Source organism: Ranitomeya imitator, chromosome 3 (genome assembly GCF_032444005.1).
Source record: "Ranitomeya imitator isolate aRanImi1 chromosome 3, aRanImi1.pri, whole genome shotgun sequence".
Lineage (NCBI taxonomy): Eukaryota > Metazoa > Chordata > Amphibia > Anura > Dendrobatidae > Ranitomeya > Ranitomeya imitator.
In genome coordinates, this window is record NC_091284.1 from 465,034,993 (window position 1) to 465,055,788 (window position 20,796).

General features: G+C 39.8%; 1 protein-coding gene across 1 annotated transcript in view; it reads left to right on the forward strand.

Annotated features, from left to right (window-relative positions):
• The window catches only part of CASTOR2 (cytosolic arginine sensor for mTORC1 subunit 2), a 288,254-nt gene extending 269,526 nt beyond the window's left edge, over positions 1 to 18,728 (forward strand). Inside the window, exons 5-9 of the mRNA XM_069757439.1 lie at positions 1,438 to 1,561; positions 3,437 to 3,547; positions 7,139 to 7,221; positions 10,243 to 10,337; positions 18,479 to 18,728. Of these exons, the coding sequence (XP_069613540.1) occupies positions 1,438 to 1,561; positions 3,437 to 3,547; positions 7,139 to 7,221; positions 10,243 to 10,337; positions 18,479 to 18,544 (479 nt within the window). The 3' untranslated portion in view covers positions 18,545 to 18,728. The remainder of the gene's footprint in view (positions 1 to 1,437; positions 1,562 to 3,436; positions 3,548 to 7,138; positions 7,222 to 10,242; positions 10,338 to 18,478) is intronic.
• The last annotated feature ends 2,068 nt before the right edge of the window (positions 18,729 to 20,796 follow it).

Here is a 20,796-nt window from a genome sequence, read left to right on the forward strand (position 1 = left end):
TGGTTTTTTTTTTTGCCGGATTTTCGTTTCATAATGAACCAAATTTTTCTCATTGGTGAAGGTGTGGATTGCAGTCGGCCATTTCAACACCCAAATTTTTTTTTCTGCAAAGTCATGCTGTTGTGATGGATGCAGTGTGGTTTAGCATTGTTTTTCTAAAATTTGCAAGGCCTTCACTGACATAGACATCTGGATGAGAACATACATTGTTCTAAAACCTAGATTTTGCTCAGTAGTGATAGAGCCTTTCAAGATATGTAAGCTACCCATGCCTTAGGTACTAATGCAGCCTCATCCCATCAAAGATAAAGGCTTTTACCTGTACACTCATAACAAGCTGGATGGTCCATCTCTTGGTGGATTACAGGATACGGTGTCCGTGGCTTCCATAAAAAAATTTCACAATTTTATTCATCTTCATTTTATGTTGAGGAACATTTTTCTGACATTGTTCCTTACTTTTTAGGTGCAGTTTTTCACAGCTTGGTGAACTTCTGACCACCATTGCTTCTGAGAGACTCTGCCTCTCTTTTTATACACAGTCATGTTAAAATTTACCCTCCCAGCTGTTTTTCATTTGTATTACTTACTTTTTCATTAATGAAAAAGACTAAAGCAGTACTCAGCGTATGAAATAAAAAAATGCTTCTTTATTAGAATCCTTTAAAACATACCGTACTTGCAGGATGATAACTTGCAGAGAGCGACAAGACGATGGCCGTTTTGCATATTAATATGCTTCTACGGGTCTAAACTGACTTTTTCTGCCTCTTGTTAACCATGTCCCAACTTTTAAAAGATGTGTTGTTCCCAACAATTTCTAAGTTAGTTATTATTAATTATTAGATATTTTTCCATTTCATTTGAAAAAAAATAGCGAACTTTCAACTTCTGTTCTATGTTCCATGCTCTCTTGTGTATAAAATATGGCTATAAGAGATTACCAAATGATTGTGTTCTCGTTTTCTTTACATTTTACGCAGCATCCCAACTTTTTTTGCAATTGGGGTTGTACCTGCTTGGTTCCTGTAATCAATATACGCTTGATATAATGCAACTTTCTGGTGTGCTGTCAAATATAACAATTTGTATTGGATAAGTGCAGTCTTATCCCCTAAATCAGTGTTTCCCAAACTCCTGTCCTCCCGGAACCCAACAGGTCATGTTTTCAGGATTTCCTTAGTATTGCACAGGTGATGGAAGTATCAGGAGTTCTCCCACTTGTGCAGCACCATGGAAATCCTGAAAACATGACCTGTTGGGAGCCGTGAGGACTGGAGTTTGGGAAATACTGCCCTAAATGATAAAATATAATAATTTTATGAAGGACACACACTATTTGGGTGAAGTATAATCCTGATATATACAGCTATACAGAGATATCTTGTTTTATATATTTTGTCCTAACTATATCAATTCTGTATTTTCATCCATTAGTTCAGAAGCCAGTTATCCATCCACTTTCCAGTCCAAGCAATATGTTCTGTGTTACCAGCCTGGATCCCTTTACCCTTCCAAGTGTGGCTACACTCCTAATGGATGTTATGTTTTACTCCAATGGGTATGTACCTGAAATTGTTAGTTGTTGGTATTAAACCCCTGTTCTTCATTGTTTAATATTCAGTGATTTACGTCTCTAGTCCATGCCCCAATGGAGCTTCCATATTGGTTTTTTTTTCAAAATGAGTCAATAGGCAACATAACTAACAATTTGACAGTGAACACCACAAACCTACAAAGCCCTATTCTCTTTGGAAAGATGCACAAATTCCAGTTGTTGCAATCTAATAGTCCTTTCAGCAAGGACAACACGTGCTCTATGCAAATTTTGATCAAGTCAAGAACTCATTCAGTGGCTTGAAATAATACCCCTGTGCCTTCATACCTTCAAGAGTGGTCTCAGATACAATCCTTGTACATATGTACTATAAAGGTATATGGTAGTAATAATGTGTGGGTCCCTGCAACAAGACCTCCCTTTGTCACCCAAGCAGACTCCTTTGAATAATGTCATGTAATAATACATTTTCCTTGACAGCCATTTCCTTTTGCAAAATCAGCGTTTTTCAGGGACGTTGAGAACCAGACATTTAATGAAGGATCCATATTTGGCTTGTAAGCAGCCATTCTACGCTATGATCAGTGTGGTGTAATGACAGTGCTAAATGTTGTATGATAAAATATGTTGTGCATACTTGTAGGTATATGTTCTTTGTTTTATAATTGTATGAGATACATTGGTTGATACCAGTGTTTGCTATATAGTTTGATCAGGATTACAGTCTTATGAAAATGAACAATTAAATTACATTAAGTCATTTTTTTCTTTTGCAATCACATTGCTACTTCCCATGTAGAAATATATGATTTGCAGTTTTTCTTTTTCTGCTTTAAAACTGCTTAGATATTCACAAAAATTAACTTGTACAGGGATTGGCTACCGGCCAAGTTAAACTGAAGCAGCTACAAAAATGAAAATGACAGCGAGAATTGTAATGAGTAAATTGTCTAATAAAGAAAAGAAACCCTCACGTATAAGCTTGTTTTCCAGAAAGCAGCAGAAGGCGTTTAATGACAATAATGGCAATTATTTTATGAAATATTGAGGTTTGAGGTATAATGAGCATGACTTGCGGATGGACCATAGAGCACTGCTGGCTGGGTGTTTATCCACACATTCCACTATTTCCTTCCGACTAAGATAGAAATAGAATACCGAACGGTTGGGACTACAATCATCTCATATTAATCGGGTTATCCACTATGAAAAATGTTTTAAAAAGTGCACCCAAAAGTGCAAGTGAGTACATTTTTTTTTTTAATTCTACCACCACTATAGGCCCACTTTTTAAAGTTTTTCTCGTAGTGGACAACTTCTTTCTCATCTCTATGGCAGATGCTCTATTTTGAGCAATACTAGTTATTGGAAGGAAAATAAATCTACTAAAGCCATATGATTTTTCTACCTAGATCAAGGGTCTCCAACCAGCTTGGAAGCCACGTGTGAGTAACCACTATGTGCTTCCCTAGCTTTTGGCATACGCAGATATTTTGCACCTTTACTCTGACATCTGTCATTGGGGAGAGTATGATTACAGTCATTCACATTAGATGGTCAACCAAGACTGCTGAAATTTTGAGTTTTATTTGATATTTAAGTTTATGGCCACCTTTTATACATCTGGTGATATATAATTATACGTGTATGGTTCCCTACAAACTTTTTCTAAATAGTTTTCTACCAGTCATGACCTGTGTATAATTTTTAGGTAGTCAAATTTTCAGACAATTGGAATACATTTCCAGTGACGTGATTGTTCCTGGAAGTGCACCTAATATGTATCACTAGATTTGCTAGGAGCACTGGATGATAAGCATGCTTGTGTCATTCACATTGTGCTCTCTATAATCATGTCACTTACCATTTGTTTTGCAGAGTAAAAGATTCGGTGGTGGGCAGTGAGGAATCTAGTCATATCCGCTTCTTCTCCTTCTCCCTCATTGAGGGCTACATTTCCTTGGTAATGGATGTACAAACGCAGCAGAGGTAAGCAGGTATCAAGGCAGTAAAGAAACATTTCCATGTACTTTTACTTGCCTATAAATGTGTATGTAGTGTAGTGTGTGAATATACACAATTATCGGCGACTTATCCAGTGCTGTTTTGCTCCTCTTCTCAGTGACATCACAGCTCTTCAGACTCCCTGGGTCACTCTGTCCTCTGTGTGACCCAGAAGTGACTTTTATAATGTAAGTCTATGGAGCGTCTGAAGGAGACTCTACAAGCTTACATTGTAAGGCCTGTCCCACACGTCCAGATAATTCCGGTACCGGAAAAATCGGTACCGGAGTTGTCCGTGTGCTCATGTGGCACATCAGTGTGGCACATCAGTGTGGCACACGTGCGGCAGCCGTGTGCCGACTGGGTACCACATGCACCGTGCAGGAGACAGCACTAGAGTTAAGCGCTGTCCCCTGCTTTGGGTGCTGAATCCAGAATTCATTCCTTCTTCCCAGCAGCGTTCGCTGGAGAGAAGGAATGAAAAATCATTTTTTTTTTAAATTTTTTGTTTTTAAAATAAAGTTCCCGGTAATCAACCCCCTCCCACCCCCTGTGCGCCCGCCCGCTGGCATTAAAATACTTACCCAGCTCCCTTGGCGCTTCCATCCTCTCAGTATGAAGTTGAAGGTTCTTGTTTAACAGATCTATGATCTGGATTTGCAGGACGTGATTCTAGGAGTGAAGAGCTATATCAGCACAACATATAGCCCTCTTGGGTATGGAAGGTGACTTAGCCTATATTTGATTCAAGCTATGTCATTCTATCCCTATATAGGAACTTTCGGTGTATCGCTACCGGTCAAAATCCAGCTGGCATGGAGCAATGTTTGCTCATGTGGATACCCTATTATACACCCCTGTATATTTAAGTTGATATTGGTTTATAGAGGCTCCCTCCCTTGTTTCCGTGAGTTTATAAGGCAATGCATAGATGGTAAGGATTTGCACTTATGTGCCTGTGGTGTGTCTTAAATGTAGCCCTCAGGGTGCATTATGGTGAGGAATATACAAGATATCATTGGTCCCTTGATATAGTTTGAGACACTTTGTGGGAAATGGGGTGCCCTAATATTGGGGATGTTCTAAAGTGATGGTTTTTTGCACCGTTAGAGGGCCGTGGTCAGTCCCATTAATGGACTGAATTTGTACAGCCGGTTTCTCTGAGACTTGGAGGAGGCGGTGTTGGTGCGCTTGCGTGAGTGGGCCCCTCACAGCAGCGCACCGTCCGGGCATCCGTCCTTGTCTCGGGCTGTTCGCCTCTAACTTAGATGGCGCTTGCGTATAGAGGGACAGCATCAGGGATCCCCTAGGCAACCACTCTTTACACACTGCGGTGTGTCCGGAGATTTCCGGACATGCGCAAGGGTATCCTGAGGCTAGAGATGGAGCGACGGTGTCCCGGGGGCCGGCCATGGAGCGACGCTGAGATCCGGCGCAAATTAGCTCTCGGGGGTGTCGGTCGGGCTGGTCGTTTGTGCACGTCACGTCACTTGTGGCACATGTGTTCCGAGGGATCTCTTCAAGCCGATTACCACGGCGATGGGTGCACTGGTGGTTCGGCGTTACTGCATTGCCTAGGCAACCACTGAATATGCGCAGTGGCTACTTCCGGGACGCTGAGATTCTAGTGCCCGGTGCTGGAGCTTTCTCATGTGGCAGATTTCTGGCAGCTGCATCAGATCGCATTATTAGTAAGTACTCTAAAATTCAGGATCCATGAACCATCACACTACCATACCCCTGATGAAGTCACTAGTGTGACGATATGCGTTGGGTGGGCTACAAGGGGGCTGATTTCCTTATGACCTCTTCTACCTTAGCGAATTGATCAGCTATGAGCATGTCCATTGGGAATTCACTCTGGTAAATGTATGCTCTAATATGGGTAGCGATATACTCTTATTCTTCTGTCCTGCGGCTTGTGAGTATGTCTATCTGGAATATTGTTAGACTGCCTGTGTTATAATGCACGCATAGCTACTTGCACCATTTGCATCTTGCGGCTGGTATTGGTCAGCTTCTTCTTGGTGCAGATAAGCGCTCAGGATAGTATGTGATTATTAAGATATTGTTGTTGGATATCAGGTCTCTTGTGGAAGATTAGTCTTCTTGGGTAATTTTTCTACTGTATGTTTTTAAATGTTTTTAATAATTGATAGTGTGTGGTCTAAGGACTTGTAACTAATAAAATTTGTTGATCCCTGCGTGTTTGCATGTTCTTTTTTCTGTGTTTTTCTATGATGTATATTTGGCATGCAGCAGGTTGAACACATAGAGTATTATAGATGGTGCCCTCTAACTAGTAGTTTTTTCCATCCTCTCAGCGTCGCAGCTCTTCCTGTATGAGCGGTCACGTGGTGCCGCTTATTACAGTGATGAATATGCGGCTCCACCCCTATGGGAGGTAATTTAAGAAATGAATGGGGCTTCAGCACCACAAGCTGGGGGGACAGCGCTTACAGTAGCACTGTCTCCTGCACGGCACACGGACTGCACACGGACAGCATCCGTGTGCGGTACGTGTTTTACACGGACCCATTGACTTTAATGGGTCAGTGTAATCCGTGCGTTCCCACAAACACTGACATGTCTCCGTGTTTTTCAAACGGACACAAGGTCCGTGAAAACACGCTGACATGTGCAGAGACACATTGATTTTAATGCGTCTACGTGAGTCAGTGTCTCCGGTACGTGAGGAAACTATCACCTCACGTACCGGAGCCACTGACGTGTGAAACCGGCCTAAAAGAGACTTCCCCGGCTCAAGCATAGAGGGATGTAGAGAGTCTGAAGTGTGGTGACATCACTGAGAAGATGAGCAGAACATCTCTGGATCCCGGAGAAGGCTTCAGTAGATGAGTATATTGATAGACACGCACTACATATACATATGCTTAAGCAAAGCAAAAGTCCATGGGAGTTCTTCTTTAAAGTCACTCACGATATTGCACACCCTTCAGTACATTACATAAGACAATATAATGTAGTGTATTTAAGTCATTACAATGGTCCAATATAAGAACACAAACAAATTATAGAATAATATTGACAGAATTTCCTTTATTATTAAAATATTACTGGTCGAAGTTTAATTTCAGGCAAAATGTATTTTTCCCCTATATAACTGTGCTGGTACAGGGATTCCTTATTGTCCTCTTCTAGATCGTAGCAGTGTGTGCTAGCCATGACCATATGATAACTGAACAGTTTTCCCATGAGTCACTTGATGGTTTGTAAATATTTATAATGCCAAATGCAACAGTCAAAGGGTACTTCTAGTGTTACTGGTTTTAATGACTCCTACCAGTTGTTGGAATGTGACAGTAGGACACACAGGTGACAGTGGGCCACACAGATTGCATGCCTCTACTACATGTGATGTTTCGACCATTGTATGATCATCTTGGCAACAGTGTTGCTCAGGTTTCCCAGTGTTCTTCTCATTGTCACATTTTAACTTCTTTCAGGAGTCATAACTTCATGAGTCACCCTTTAAAAGAAACTTCAAAAACTGTGAGAAATTTCCAAAATTGTTCCTAAGCCTAAGTTTGTCTCCTGTCTCTTCTGTTTTTCTAGGTTTCCTAATAATTTGCTGTTTACAAGTGCTTCGGGCGAGCTTTGGAAGATGGTTCGTATAGGCGGACAACCTCTAGGTTTTGGTATGTGTAATATATGAATTTACTAGTACTATATAAATGGTTACAGTGCTTTTTTTGGGTGCAGGTGTGTGGCAAGACAGTGGTAAAGCAAGGCTCCAGAAAACTGAGGACACGGTTGATGTTTTACATTAAAAGCTAGCCTATATTTCGCAATATAAGCCAAAAACGAATATGCACCACAGAGCAATAGATTTAAAATGTTTTCATTTTTATTGAAAAATATAAACAACGTACAATACAGACCAAAAGTTTGGACACACCTTCTCATTTAAAGATTTTTCTGTATTTTCATGACTATGAAAGAGTGTGCAAAGCAGTCATCAAAGCAAAAGGTGGCTACTTTGAAGAACCTAGAATATAAAACATATTTTCAGTTGTTTCACACTTTTTTGTTAAGTATATAATTCCACGTGTGTTAATTCATAGTTTTGATGCCTTCAGTGTGAATTTACAGTTTTCTTTGACATGAAAATACAGAGAAATCTTTAAATGAAAAGGTGTGTCCAAACTTTTGGTCTGTACTGCATAAAAAACTGAAAAATGGTAGTACAAAAGGTAAAATTAAGGGGTAGTGACACCTAAGTGCCACGTCCATAGCGGTTGGTTACGTGTAATGAAAAAGTATTGGCAGACTATAAAAATACATGATTTTGTCTTCCAATAATGACAATAGCAATGAAAAGGCAGTGAAAAATGCAAATATGCATAAGGACTCCAATTATAGTATATAAAGTGACAAGTGCAATTCAGTAATCAAGATAGTAAATAAGTAAGGAGTCAAAATGCGTCACGCCCCCCGAAAAAGCATCATAGCGAAACGCTCACTGGGGTTCCTCTTCCACGTCCCTATCTGAGGTTGGTTTGATCTATGGCATATTGACTTCATTATCAGCATTATATTTCTGCGTCTTCTATTTATTGTGTCTTCACAGCAGCCATGGTATGTTCTGCCTTCTGATATGGCAGTGATCCTTCTTTGAGATGGGCTCCTTACTTATTTACTATCTTGATTACTGAATTGCACTTGTCACTTTATATACTATAACTGGAGTCCTTATGCATATTTAAACATGCAAAGTAAGGCATACACTGACGACTGGTACTTAATTGTATATTCATACTAGCATAGTTGTATGATAAGACCAGCCTCTATATGGAAAGATATGTAGGACACACTGAAGCTATATAAGCAAAACCACTAGAAAAAATAGTGTATAAGTCCAAAAATGCATATAAAAATATATATTTATTTATTTCAACAAACATAACAATATGGACACATACAGCAAGGTAGGAGACGTAAAAACCTCATGAGACCTAGGAAACTGGCAATGATTCCCTGGTGATGTTAGTATAAACACCCCACAAAAAATTGTGGGATGTTGAGGTAGGTACACATGAACACTAATAGCATACTGTCAAGGGGCACATAAAAATGGTAACAACATTATTGCATAATACAGGTAAAGGTAAATGCCCAAAGACAAGTAAAGGAAGGACTTTGCCGAAACACGCGTTGGGGTGGGCTGGAGTTGGCGTGTTCCCCTCATTCATTTTGGTATGTACACTGTTACTATCCACAATTTTACTTGTCTTTGGGCATTTACCTTTACCTGTATTATTATGCAATAATGTTGTTACCATTTTTATGTGCCCCTTGACAGTATGCTATTAGTGTACATGTGTGCCTACCTCAACATCCCACAATTTTTTGTGGGGTGTTTATACTAACATCACCAGGGAATCATTGCCAGTTTCCTAGGTCTCATGAGGTTTTTACGTCTCCTACCTTGCTGTATGTGTCCATATTTTTATGTTTGTTGATATAAATAAATATATATTTTTATATGCATTTTTGGACTTATACACTATTTTTTCTAGTGGTTTTGCTTATGCATATTTGCATTTTTCACTGCCTTTTCATTGCTATTGTCATTATTGGAAGACAAAATCATGTATTTTTATAGTCTGCCAATACTTTTTCATTACACGTAACCAACCGCTCTGGACGTGGCACTTAGATGTCACTACCCCTTAATTTTACCTTTTGTACTACCATTTTTCAGTTTTTTATACATGTTCTTTATATTTTTCAATAAAAATTAAAACATTTTAAATCTATTGCTCTGTGGTCCATATTCGTTTTTTGGTTTGGATGAGCTATAATTATGTGGCCTATGTTTTGGAAAATACATTTTGCAATAACAATACACAATAGATGAATATATAAAACATGACTTGCCTTTTTACAATCTTTCTGGTGCAGTTTCTCTCACTTATAGTCCTCTCTTTAGTTCTTTAACTGACTGCCAGCTCCTCAGACTACTCTATGCACAATGTGCTTTTGTGGACAATTCTTCTGTCGTTGGCTGATCCATCTAAGGGATTGGAAATCGGGAGAACCTCCCCAGACAGATTAAAAAGGAGGGATCCAAGTCATGTATCTGAACTGTCCATAATGCATGGATTGTGAACTTTTATAGTGATCCGAAAAGTTGCTTTAGTTCACAGTAGAGATACTGGTCTGTCCATGCCATTGCCTCAGCGAGAACCCCAGAATTGGCTCAAAATAGGGAGGGGAACGTAATACTTGTTTTAGATGATTTTTTTACATAGAATTTTTGAGCATTTCACTATCTGGTCTTAAAAAAAATTGCCATTTTCTTTGATTTTTTCCAAGTAAATACGTAAAGTAGAAAGAAGAGAAGGCACTCATAGGGTAAGTATATATAGAAATCAGTATCAGAAAAGGTTTTAAAAAAGGCTCACCTTTTTAAAATTGTGCCAAAATAGCCAAAAGGGATTGGTTGGCTGCAGCTGTTTGGACTGATGATGACCATTCAATAAAAGATTTGTTCTTCTGTAGACCTTTGGGTGATTCGGTCCTGTAAGAGTAAGTCATCATAGATGTCTATTTGCTTCTGTTGAAAGCCATCCAACTATTCTCTTTTAGAAATTACAGTACCTATCCAAACACACAATAATTCTTAACATGTCACTCTAAACATTATCTTGTTTCAGATGAATGCGGGATTGTTGCCCAAATCTCAGAACCTTTAGCTGCTGCAGACATCCCAGCATATTATATCAGTACCTTTAAGTTTGATCATGCACTGGTAAGTTTTCTTTCTGGCTGGAGCATTTGTTGTTGTTGTTTTTTTTTTTAGTAACAATATTGTATATGTTAAATGATACAATTAATTAGATTAGATACTAGGTTGAAATTTTCCCTTGCAGCCAGCTGATTGCTGCTTTTTTTCATCTCTTGACTCCAATTAATGGAGGAAAAGGTGGAATTCCAATATGACACTGACACATCCAGGGAGATCATATCTAGATGGTTTGTATAGGTCTTTGCTGTGGCCAAAAAGCTCATTTGCAAATAACAAATACCACTAGGATTTGTACATTTCTTATCAATTCTAATGATAATAATCCCAATGTACATACACAAAATGATCAATTATAGAAGTATTGTTTATGAAAACATAACAATATTGTTTGCCATTCATATTTGCTATGACCGGCGTCATTTATTCTAATATATATATATATATATATACATAAGAAAAATTGGAGGCGGCACACCATTTGTAGTGAAAAAGAGCTTATTTAATCAGCCCAGAAAGCGACGTTTCGGTCCCAACAGGAACCTTTCTCAAGCGGCATTCTCAAGCAGCTTTTTCACTACAAATGGTGTGCTGCCTCCAATTTTTCTTTGTGTTGCTCTAACTAATATTTATAAAAGAGAGTTATACAGTACAGACCAAAAGTTTGGACACACCCTCTCATTTAAAGATTTTTCTGTATTTTCATGACTATGAAAATTGTAAATTCACACTGAAGGCATCAAAACTATGAATTAATATATGTGAAATGATATACTTAACAAAAAAGTGTGAAACAACTGAAAATATGTCTTATATTCTAGGTTCTTCAAAGTAATAATAAATCTTTATTTTTATATAGCGCTACCATATTCCGCAGCGCTTTACAGTTCTGCACACATTATCATCACTGTCCCCGATGGGGCTCACAATCTAAATTCCCTATCAGTATGTCTTTGAAATGTGGGAGGAAACCGGAGTGCCCGGAGGAAACCCATGCAAACACGGGGAGAACATACAAACTCCTTGCAGATGGTGTCCAAGGTGGGATTAGAACCCAGGACTCCAGTGCTGCAAGGCTGCAGTGCTATCCACTGAGCCACCTTTTGCTTTGATGACTGCTTTGCAAACTCTTGGCATTCTCTTTATGAGCTTCAAGAGGTAGTCACCGGAAATGGTTTTCACTTCACAGGTGTGCCCTGTCAGGTTTAATAAGTGGGATTTCTTGCCTTATAAATGGAGTTGGGACCATCAGTTGTGTTGAGGAGAAGTCTGGTGGATACACAGCTGATAGTCCTACTGAATAGACTGTTAGAATTTGTATTATGGCAAGAAAAAAGCAGCTAAGTAAAGAAAAACGAGTGGCCATCATTACTTTAAGAAATTAAGGTCAGTCATTCTGAAAAATCGTGAAAACTTTGAAAGTGTCCCCAAGTGCAGTTGCAAAAACCATCAAGCGCTACAAAGAAACTGGCTCACAAGAGGACTGCATCAGGAAAGGAAGACCAAGAGTCACCTCTGCTTCTGAGGATAAGTTTATCCGAGTCACCAGCCTCAGAAATCGCAGGTTAACAGCAGCTCAGATTAGAGACCAGGTCAATGCCACACAGAGTTCTAGCAGCAGACACATCTCTACAACAACTGTTAAGAGGAGACTTTGTGCAGCAGGCCTTCATGGTAAAATAGCTGCTAGGAAACCACTGCTAAGGACAGGCAACAAGCAGAAGAGACTTGTTTGTGCTAAAGAACACAAGGAATGGACATTAGACCAGTGGAAATCTGTGCTTTGGTCTGATGAGTCCAAATGTGAGATCTTTGGTTCCAATAACCGTGTCTTTGTGCGATGCAGAAAAGGTGAACGGATGGACTCTACATGCCTGGTTCCCACCGTGAAGCATGGAGAAGGAGGTGTGATGGTGTGGGGGTGCTTTGCTGGTGACACTGTTAGGGATTTATTTAAAATTGAAGGCATACTGAACCAACATGGCTACCACAGCATCTTGCAGCGGCATGCTATTCCATCCGGTTTGTTTAGTTGGACCATCATTTATTTTTCAACAGGACAATGACCCCAAACACACCTCCAGGCTGTGCAAAGGCTATTTGACCAAGAAGGAGAGTGATGAGGTGCTACGCCAGATGACCTGGCCTCCACAGTCACCAGACCTGAACCCAATCGAGATGGTTTGGGGTGAGCTGGACCGCAGAGTGAAGGCAAAAGTGCCAACAAGTGCTAAGCATCTCTGGGAACTCCTTCATGATTGTTGAAAGATCATTCCCGGTGACTACCTCTCAAGAGAATGCCAAGAGTGTGCAAAGCAGTCATCAAAGCAAAAGGTGGCTACTTTGAAGAACCTAGAATATAAGACATATTTTCAGTTGTTTCACACTTTTTTGTTAAGTATATAATTCCAAATGTGTTAGTTCATAGTTTTGATGCCTTCAGTGTGAATTTACAATTTTCATAGTCATGAAAATACAGAAAAATCTTTAAATGAGAAGTTGTGTCCAAACAATACATTAATGTTTGTAATAATGTAGTATTCGTATAGTCTAGAATAGTGTTGTAGTGACTTTTTGGCAGGAGGTATTAAACTCCACACTGACACGTGAAAACTAATTGACTCCATTTAGATACTGCACTTTACCAGTTAATCTGGATCATTACCTCCAGACTCATGATCACAAAGCACATGAGGAAAACGGCATTTACATTTCAGGTGCCTGGCAAAGCATTTCAGTTTTGACTGTAGTATCTGCAAAGATTATTTTTTTATGCAGTATGTATTGTAATGAGATCTAATTCGAAATGATTTATCATTTCTGACCAACGTTTAGTATTTGTCAATGTGTGCCTCTAATTATGTATGAATAACTAATGTGTAATGCTATAATATGCTATAGTATGCTTTAATATGCTATCTGCTGTGATTCAGCATTAGAGAGCACAGGCAGCCCAATGTGACTTCTTATGCACTAGGAACATTAGTAGATGATCATGGGATTGTCTTATCACTGTTTTTTACATACTCTACTCTTGATCATTTAAGGCCATGGCGAGTTGACACAGCAATGTTCCACTTGTGCTAGGTGTAAGGGGGTGCCAACAATCGCTATGTCTTGGACAAAACATTTAAATACAGGGCTGGGGCAGTTAACGGAACTTTTTCCCCAGGTGAAGTAAATGTTAGCTGTACCTCTATGCTTATTTCTATTTTTCTCCCTGAATCTCAAATAGTGCACATAAACCCCCTTTATCACAATCCTAAAATTGTATGGACTCCAGAACCCCTGCAGACCTAAGGGTACCGTCACACAGTGCAATTTTGATCGCTACGACGGCACGATTCGTGACGTTCGAGCGATATAGTTACGAGATCGCAGTGTCTGACACGCTCCTGCGATCAGGGACCCCGCTGAGAATCGTACGTCGTAGCAGATCGTTTGAAACTTTCTTTCGTCGTCTAGTGTCCCGCTGTGGCGGCATGATTGCATGGTGTAACATATATCGTATACGATGTGCGCGTAGTAACCAACGGCTTCTACATCGCACATACGTCATGAAATTATCGCTCCAGCGTCGTAGATTGCAAAGTGTGACAGCAGTCTACGACGCTGGAGCGATATTGTTACGACGCTGGAGCGTCACGGATCGTACCGTCGTAGCGATGAAAATTGCACTGTGTGACGGTACCCTTAGACCAGATTCCCCCAATGAATGCTAAATAAGACCCTATGAATACATGCACATTCCAAATCCCCTAAGTAAATACAGACTTTATACCCCTTGTAGAGACCCTTGACGAGACTGCCTATACAGATTCCAAACCTGACCGTCCAAAACAAATACACATCCCATGTCTTCTAAATAATGACAAACTCTGCCTCTGTAGTAAAGACCTTCGACCAGACTTCCTCCACATCTTCTAAATTATGACAAAGCCTACACCTCTTTAGTAAAGACCCTCGACCAGACTCCGTAAACAAATGCAAATTCAAAACCTGACCATCTAATTAAATAGGGCCCCTAAATACCTATCACTTATTAACCACCCCAAAATAATAATAATATAATAATAATACAAAATACTGACCCCAGGCAAGATTTCCAGATGGACAATGTTTTCATCTACTAGGGACTATAGGAACATAGAGAGGTAGTGCCAACAAAATTTGGAAATTTGGCTGCTCTTCCAGCAACCTTGGAGTTCTTCCCTTTTTTCTTGGGGAACTGTAGCATAGGGTACCTATATTCTCTTGGCCATTAATAGAAATGATTGTGCATTCTGCAAAACCAGCAACTTATCTTGTAAGTATTCTATGTCACTTACTGTGCAGCAACATCAATAAGGTGAACTTTTTTATGAATAGTCCATCACCCCTTTGACCTTGGATTCATGGACTCTGCACATTGTGCATACTCCAGTCGGCTGCTGTTACCTTTTCACTGCCACATCTATTGACTATAAAATGGAGCCTTTCTTTCTTTTCTGCTTTCTTTCTTTCACAAGTCTGTCAATACACCAAGCTTTAAACTGTGTTTATTATCGCCAAAGTCATTGAAATCTGTGAGTGGACTAATTGATGAAGTCTACGTTATTCATTAGTTAGAACTACCACGTCAACATGACTGATCTGAAATGTGGTGTGTGTAATGTGGCTATTAGTCATTTATATGGGCAAAGCTACTTTAAGCAGGTTTAGTGTTAAGCTGGCCATAAGCATTTTTTTTTCAAAAAGCATCTTTAATTACAATTGCTCCAATTTTACAACTACATATAATTACAAGTGTGCTAATAGGTCCATGAATAAACAGTGATTTTGTGGACTAAAAAACAGGAGCATTCCAAGACTTTTCCCTGACATTGAAATGTAAGGTCGCTCTCTTTGGAGGAGACTGGGGTGAATAAATGTGTATTCTTCAACATAGTGGAAAAGATCTAAATGACATGACTGGTTGTTATGGGTTTCTTCACTCTCGTCTTCCAATAATTTTTATTTATTTTTTTAATTTCGTATTAATGCTATTACTGAGCAGCACAGTGGCTCAGTGGTTCAAATCCAACCAAGGCCAACATCTGCATGGAGTTTGTATGTTATCCCCGTGTTTGCATGGGTTTCTTCCGGGCTCTCCGGGTTCCTCCCACACTCCAAAGACATACTGATAGGGAATTTAGATTGTGAGCCCCAATGGGGACAGCGATGATGATGTCTGTAAAGCGCTATGGAGTTAAAGGTGCAATATGAGTGAATAAAATAAATTAAGATGTTACTAATCAAGTGCTCTAAACACTAGGTGCTGAGAATATATGAATTTAATATTTTTTTCTAACCATGTTTCTCTTGAGTTAAATAAAACACAGTTCAAAGAGCAAAGCATATTGTAATATATATGCAAAAAAGTTCTCTTCTAGAATGAAGAAAATGAATCATCCTTGACGAGCTTTGGAATAGCCTTGAACCATGACTTTAGTTTTCATCAAAAACAGTGCCACAGTACACATGCTATGTCACATATCCATCCAGTACCCTACACTGTACTGATGAGGAGCAACAGCGTCCCGACATTTGTGTACAGATACAGTCTTCTGGCTTGGCTGGTAGCTCAAGTCATGTTTCAAAACTACTGGGACAACCCTTTCTTAAATGTTTTTTTCTCCTGAGTAAACTATCTGAAAAAACAAACAACCGTAAATTCACCACCCACACCGACATTGTTCCGGCAGTGTCAACGTCAGGTCTCTTGGCACTCCCGTAACATTGGCTGCATTGCATGCCATTAAGCAGCTTCACTTAGCCAGAACTCGGACATTAGTGGAGTGTGAGAGAATCAGCCCATCAGTGGCATGTGATTGGCTGCAGCGCTCCCATGGTATATGTTATTCAGACATAAGGAGACCTTGTGCAGTATAAGAAGGCGAGTATAAGGTTTTGTATTATTATCATTATACTACAGAATATAAGAAAAAGGTTTTCCAAATAGTGGGCAACCCCATCAACTAAACCTTCCCATACAGATTAGGTAGCTGTCAGCCGAACTATTATTTGTCTGCCTCTCTCATACACACGAGCACCTGGCTTGACCATACTTTTTGTGTTTTCTATGAGAGAGATTCTGCCAAGATGATCTGGCAGTGGCTTATCTATCCACCAAACAAAATTATCAGGCGATTGAAATTCAACTGCCTGATCCATATACTACCCTACATAATCTTTCAGAGAAGAAATGGGAGACCTCCATACCCAGTAGATCCCGCTGAAATCATATGACTTTTACATAGTATGTAAGGAGGCTTGTTCAGTGAAACCACTTATACTGTATGTGGCACAACAGAGACAATTTTGCTTTTAAAGGAGAGCTATACAGAATGTGTGTTTTTGGATTACAATATTTCCTGTGCTGTGTATTGATGTTTCTGAAAGACGCAATCAAGATACAGCAGGAGAAAAAAAAAGTCTTTAATTGATATGACCTCTATGCTAAGCACTAATGACTAGTGATGAGCGAGTGTACTCCTTGCTCGGGTTTTCCTGAGCACGCTCTGGGGTCCTCCGAGTATTTGTTAGTGCTTGGAGATTAAGTTTTCATCGCGGCAGCTGAATGATTTACAGCTACTAGCCAGGCTGGGTGCATGTGGGGATTCCCTAGCAACCAGGCAACCCCCACATGTACTCAGCCTGGCTAATAGCTGTAAATCATTCAGCTGCAGCGATGAAAACTTAATCTCCGAACACTAACAAATACTCGGAGGTCACCCAAGCATTCACGGGAAAACCCGAGCAACAATGCTATTTGCTCATCACTACTAATGACACCAAGAGTATTATAGAAACTGTTTTCTTCTTTCTTGGGGAGAGCTGTTTTGCATATTTTTTACCAGGAAGCATTGCCCTAAACGTTCATCACCATATGGATTCCCACAAAAAGAACAATAAAATCTGAGATGTAATACAGAAAGAAAAATACTACCAAGAGGTACCAAAAAGTATTAAAATATGACAGTTTGATCTTCCGTCAAACATTAAAGGGAGCTTGTCATTAGATTTTTTACACCCCAAACTAATGCCAGTTATGTAAAGAAACTGCAATGCTGATTACATCCATATCTGTATTTTAGAAATTAGAGTCTACATTTTAGAGAGCTGTGTTGTTTGTTATTCAAATGAGCTGTATGTGCAGTGGGCGGGCACTGCACTTACATGTCTGTTGCCTCTCTTCCCTATGTTCCGGTTACTGCCTGTCTCTCATCAGTGATTGACAGGTCACTCCTGCTGTTTCCGCCTGACATCTAGCTGTCATTCCATGGGGTGGTGCATGCATAGTAAAGTCCTGATGTGGAAGAGGGTCAGTGTCTGGCACGATTTGCATAGTTTGCAGATTTCGCCAGGCAATGACAGTTCTCCTCACTAGAATGACGAACGAGCAGCAGGAATGAGGAAGACGGTCAGTGTCAGACTTTAAGTCACCTTCCACAGGGATGGATCGCCACAGGGATTGACAACATGTGCACAAGACCTGTGCAGGCGGCAGGCAGGGAATAGGGAAGAAAGGAAGCAGAGCTGTAAGTGCAGTGCCAGCCCACTGCACTTGTGGCTCATTTGCATAACAATTCAACAATAAATTCCTCTAAAACATAAACCTAGACTTCTAAAATAAAGATATGGATGTAATCAGCATTACAGCGCCTTTACATTGATGGCATTAGTTTGGGGTATAAAAACCTCATGACCTATTCCAATTAATAAGTTCATGTGAGCAATAAAGGAAATAATAAAAATAACTAAAAAGCTGAATTAAAATCAGAACCTAGTGGAAGTATCACTAAAATACAAGGTAAATAAAGACTAAGATTCATGAAGTGTGATGCACAGTGGTAAATTTAGTTTAGTTTTAATAAATCTCTTCATAATTTGATTTTTGGATTTCTTACATTCATTTATTAATTTCTAACATCTCTCAGTACTTTATATTGTGACATGTTTGGACATAGACTTTTGGCACTTGCGTGTTACAGTGAAGTTGTTTACATAGCCGTGTGCTGATCTCTTCTACAGCTCTAATGAAAAGTTATTGATTACTTTATTTGTTCTTATTTACCGGCATGTTAGAACAGCAAATTTCTACTTCATATTCTGCTTGATCTTTGTAGGTACCCGAAGAAAACATCAATGGTGTCATTAATGCTCTCCAAGTCAGCCAAGCAGAAAAGCATTAGAAGTCTTCTGGTGCAGTATTTTGAAACAAGATGAAACTCAAAGGTGCCATGAAGGAAGAGAGACACTGAAATGGAGATGAACGTGAAAATCTCCAGCAAGTTTTTGTGTTCTTATAGTCGCCTATGGTTTCTCTTATGTTAGTTTCCAAAAGTGATCTTTAACGTTCCTGCAAACTTGGTATGGAAAAAGAAAAAAAAAGAATACAAGAAAAAAAATGAAAAAAAAGTATATATATAAAAAAAAAATAATAAAAAAAAATCATTGCACAGTTGCAATTAGTTGTTACCGAGATGCTGAGAAGCCTTGGCTGTAGACCTATGATCTGCACCCTATAGGGGAGTGTGAAAATTAAATTCGGAAGCGTCTATGTGGAAACTTTTACAAGTGAACGAACATCGCAGATTGGTAAAGAATATTGCACTGTAGACATCTATTCTTCTTTACATGCCTCTCATAAAGATTGCAGTATTGTAATACCACAACTATTACTACATATTGAATAGTCTTGCGCTTCTTATCCATGCTAGTTCCTGAGAGCAATAGATTGCGGGCTGCTTCTGCCTGGGACACGGAACGAAGTTGTGTGGAACCAATGATCTCCATCAGCTGATCTCACTGCAGTTTCCATGTAGAGATGAAAGAGGGAGTGTTGACAGCTTTGTATAGTTCTTTTCACCTTGACTCTGCTTTGACCCCCTTTTATTTCTATGCATGGTGAACTCTGTTGTTGTGTTTTTGTTTTATAGTGACTAGCAAAAAAAAACATTTTGGAGGTTTTAATTGGTGAAACAACCATGTCCAACCCGATCATGCAAGCAACATCATCACTTTGGCCTTGCTTTCAAAGCCACCTCTATGAAAAAAAAAGTGTTTCAAAAATGTAATTTTGACACGTCATGGGCTAGTGATCCGTAAACGGATTTCATTCTAAGTAACAAGTGAAGACTGATACAGTATGTTGAAAGAAAATGGTTCTTCACTTTTAGAATTTGGTTCTTTTTCCTAAACGTTCCCTGTTACACTACAGATTCTAGATTAACTTTTGAAAATACTGCCAGTTTTATCTGGTGTGGATTTTGACATCTAAGCTCTTACGTCATTTAATGAGCTGTGGTTGAATGCTAAGTGGTGGTAGAATTTCATATTTGTTTTTTTCTACTACATTGTTTTGATGGCATATGTTATGTTTTCGAGAGTCGACCTTAACCGCTTACCTTTAGGGGGTAGACATTTCTTTTTTTTTTTTACATTTTTTTACCATAATTTTAATGAGAATTGGTATAAACCAACTCTCACAATCCCGTTCCATCAGCAACGAGAGTTGTCTGTGGTTGCTTGAATGGTAGAGTGCCTACTGCCTCTTACTTTATGGCATTTGTTCCTTAAGGCCCCTTCACACTAAGCGACGCTGCAGCGATACCGACAACGATCCGGATCGCTGCAGCGTCGCTGTTTGGTCGCTGGAGAGCTGTCACACAGACCGCTCTCCAGCGACCAACGATGCCGGTAACCAGGGTAAACATCGGGTAACTAAGCGCAGGGCCGCGCTTAGTAACCCGATGTTTACCCTGTTTACCATGCTAAAAGTAAAAAAAAACAAACAGTACATACATACCTACAGCCGTCTGTCCTCCAGCGCTGCGCTCTGCTTCTCTGCTCTCCTCCTGTACTGTCTGTCTGGGAGCCGGAAAGCAGAGCGGTGACGTCACCGCTCTGCTTTCCGGCTCACAGCCAGTACAGGAGGAGTGCAGAGCGCAGCGCTGGAGGACAGACAGCTGTAGGTAAGTATGTAGTGTTTTTTTTTTTTTTACTTTTAGCATGGTAACCAGGGTAAACATCGGGTTACTAAGCGCGGCCCTGCGCTTAGTTACCCGATGTTTACCCTGGTTACCAGTGAAGACATCGCTGGATCGGTGTCACACACGCCGATCCAGCGATGTCTCCAGGGAGTCCAGCGACGAAATAAAGTTCTGGACTTTATTCAGCGACCAACGATCTCCCAGCAGGGGCCTGATCGTTGGTCGCTGTCACACATAACGATTTCATTAACGATATCGTTGCTACGTCACAAATAGCAACGATATCGTTAACAATATCGTTATGTGTGAAGGTACCTTTAGGTAGACTGGTGCACAATGTCATAAGGTAAGCCACAAAGGCTATCAATTAAGACACCGTATGCCCTCTCCCAGTCAAGCAGCCACAGATCATTTTATTGGCTAACGGATGAGTGAATAATTTCTTACCGACT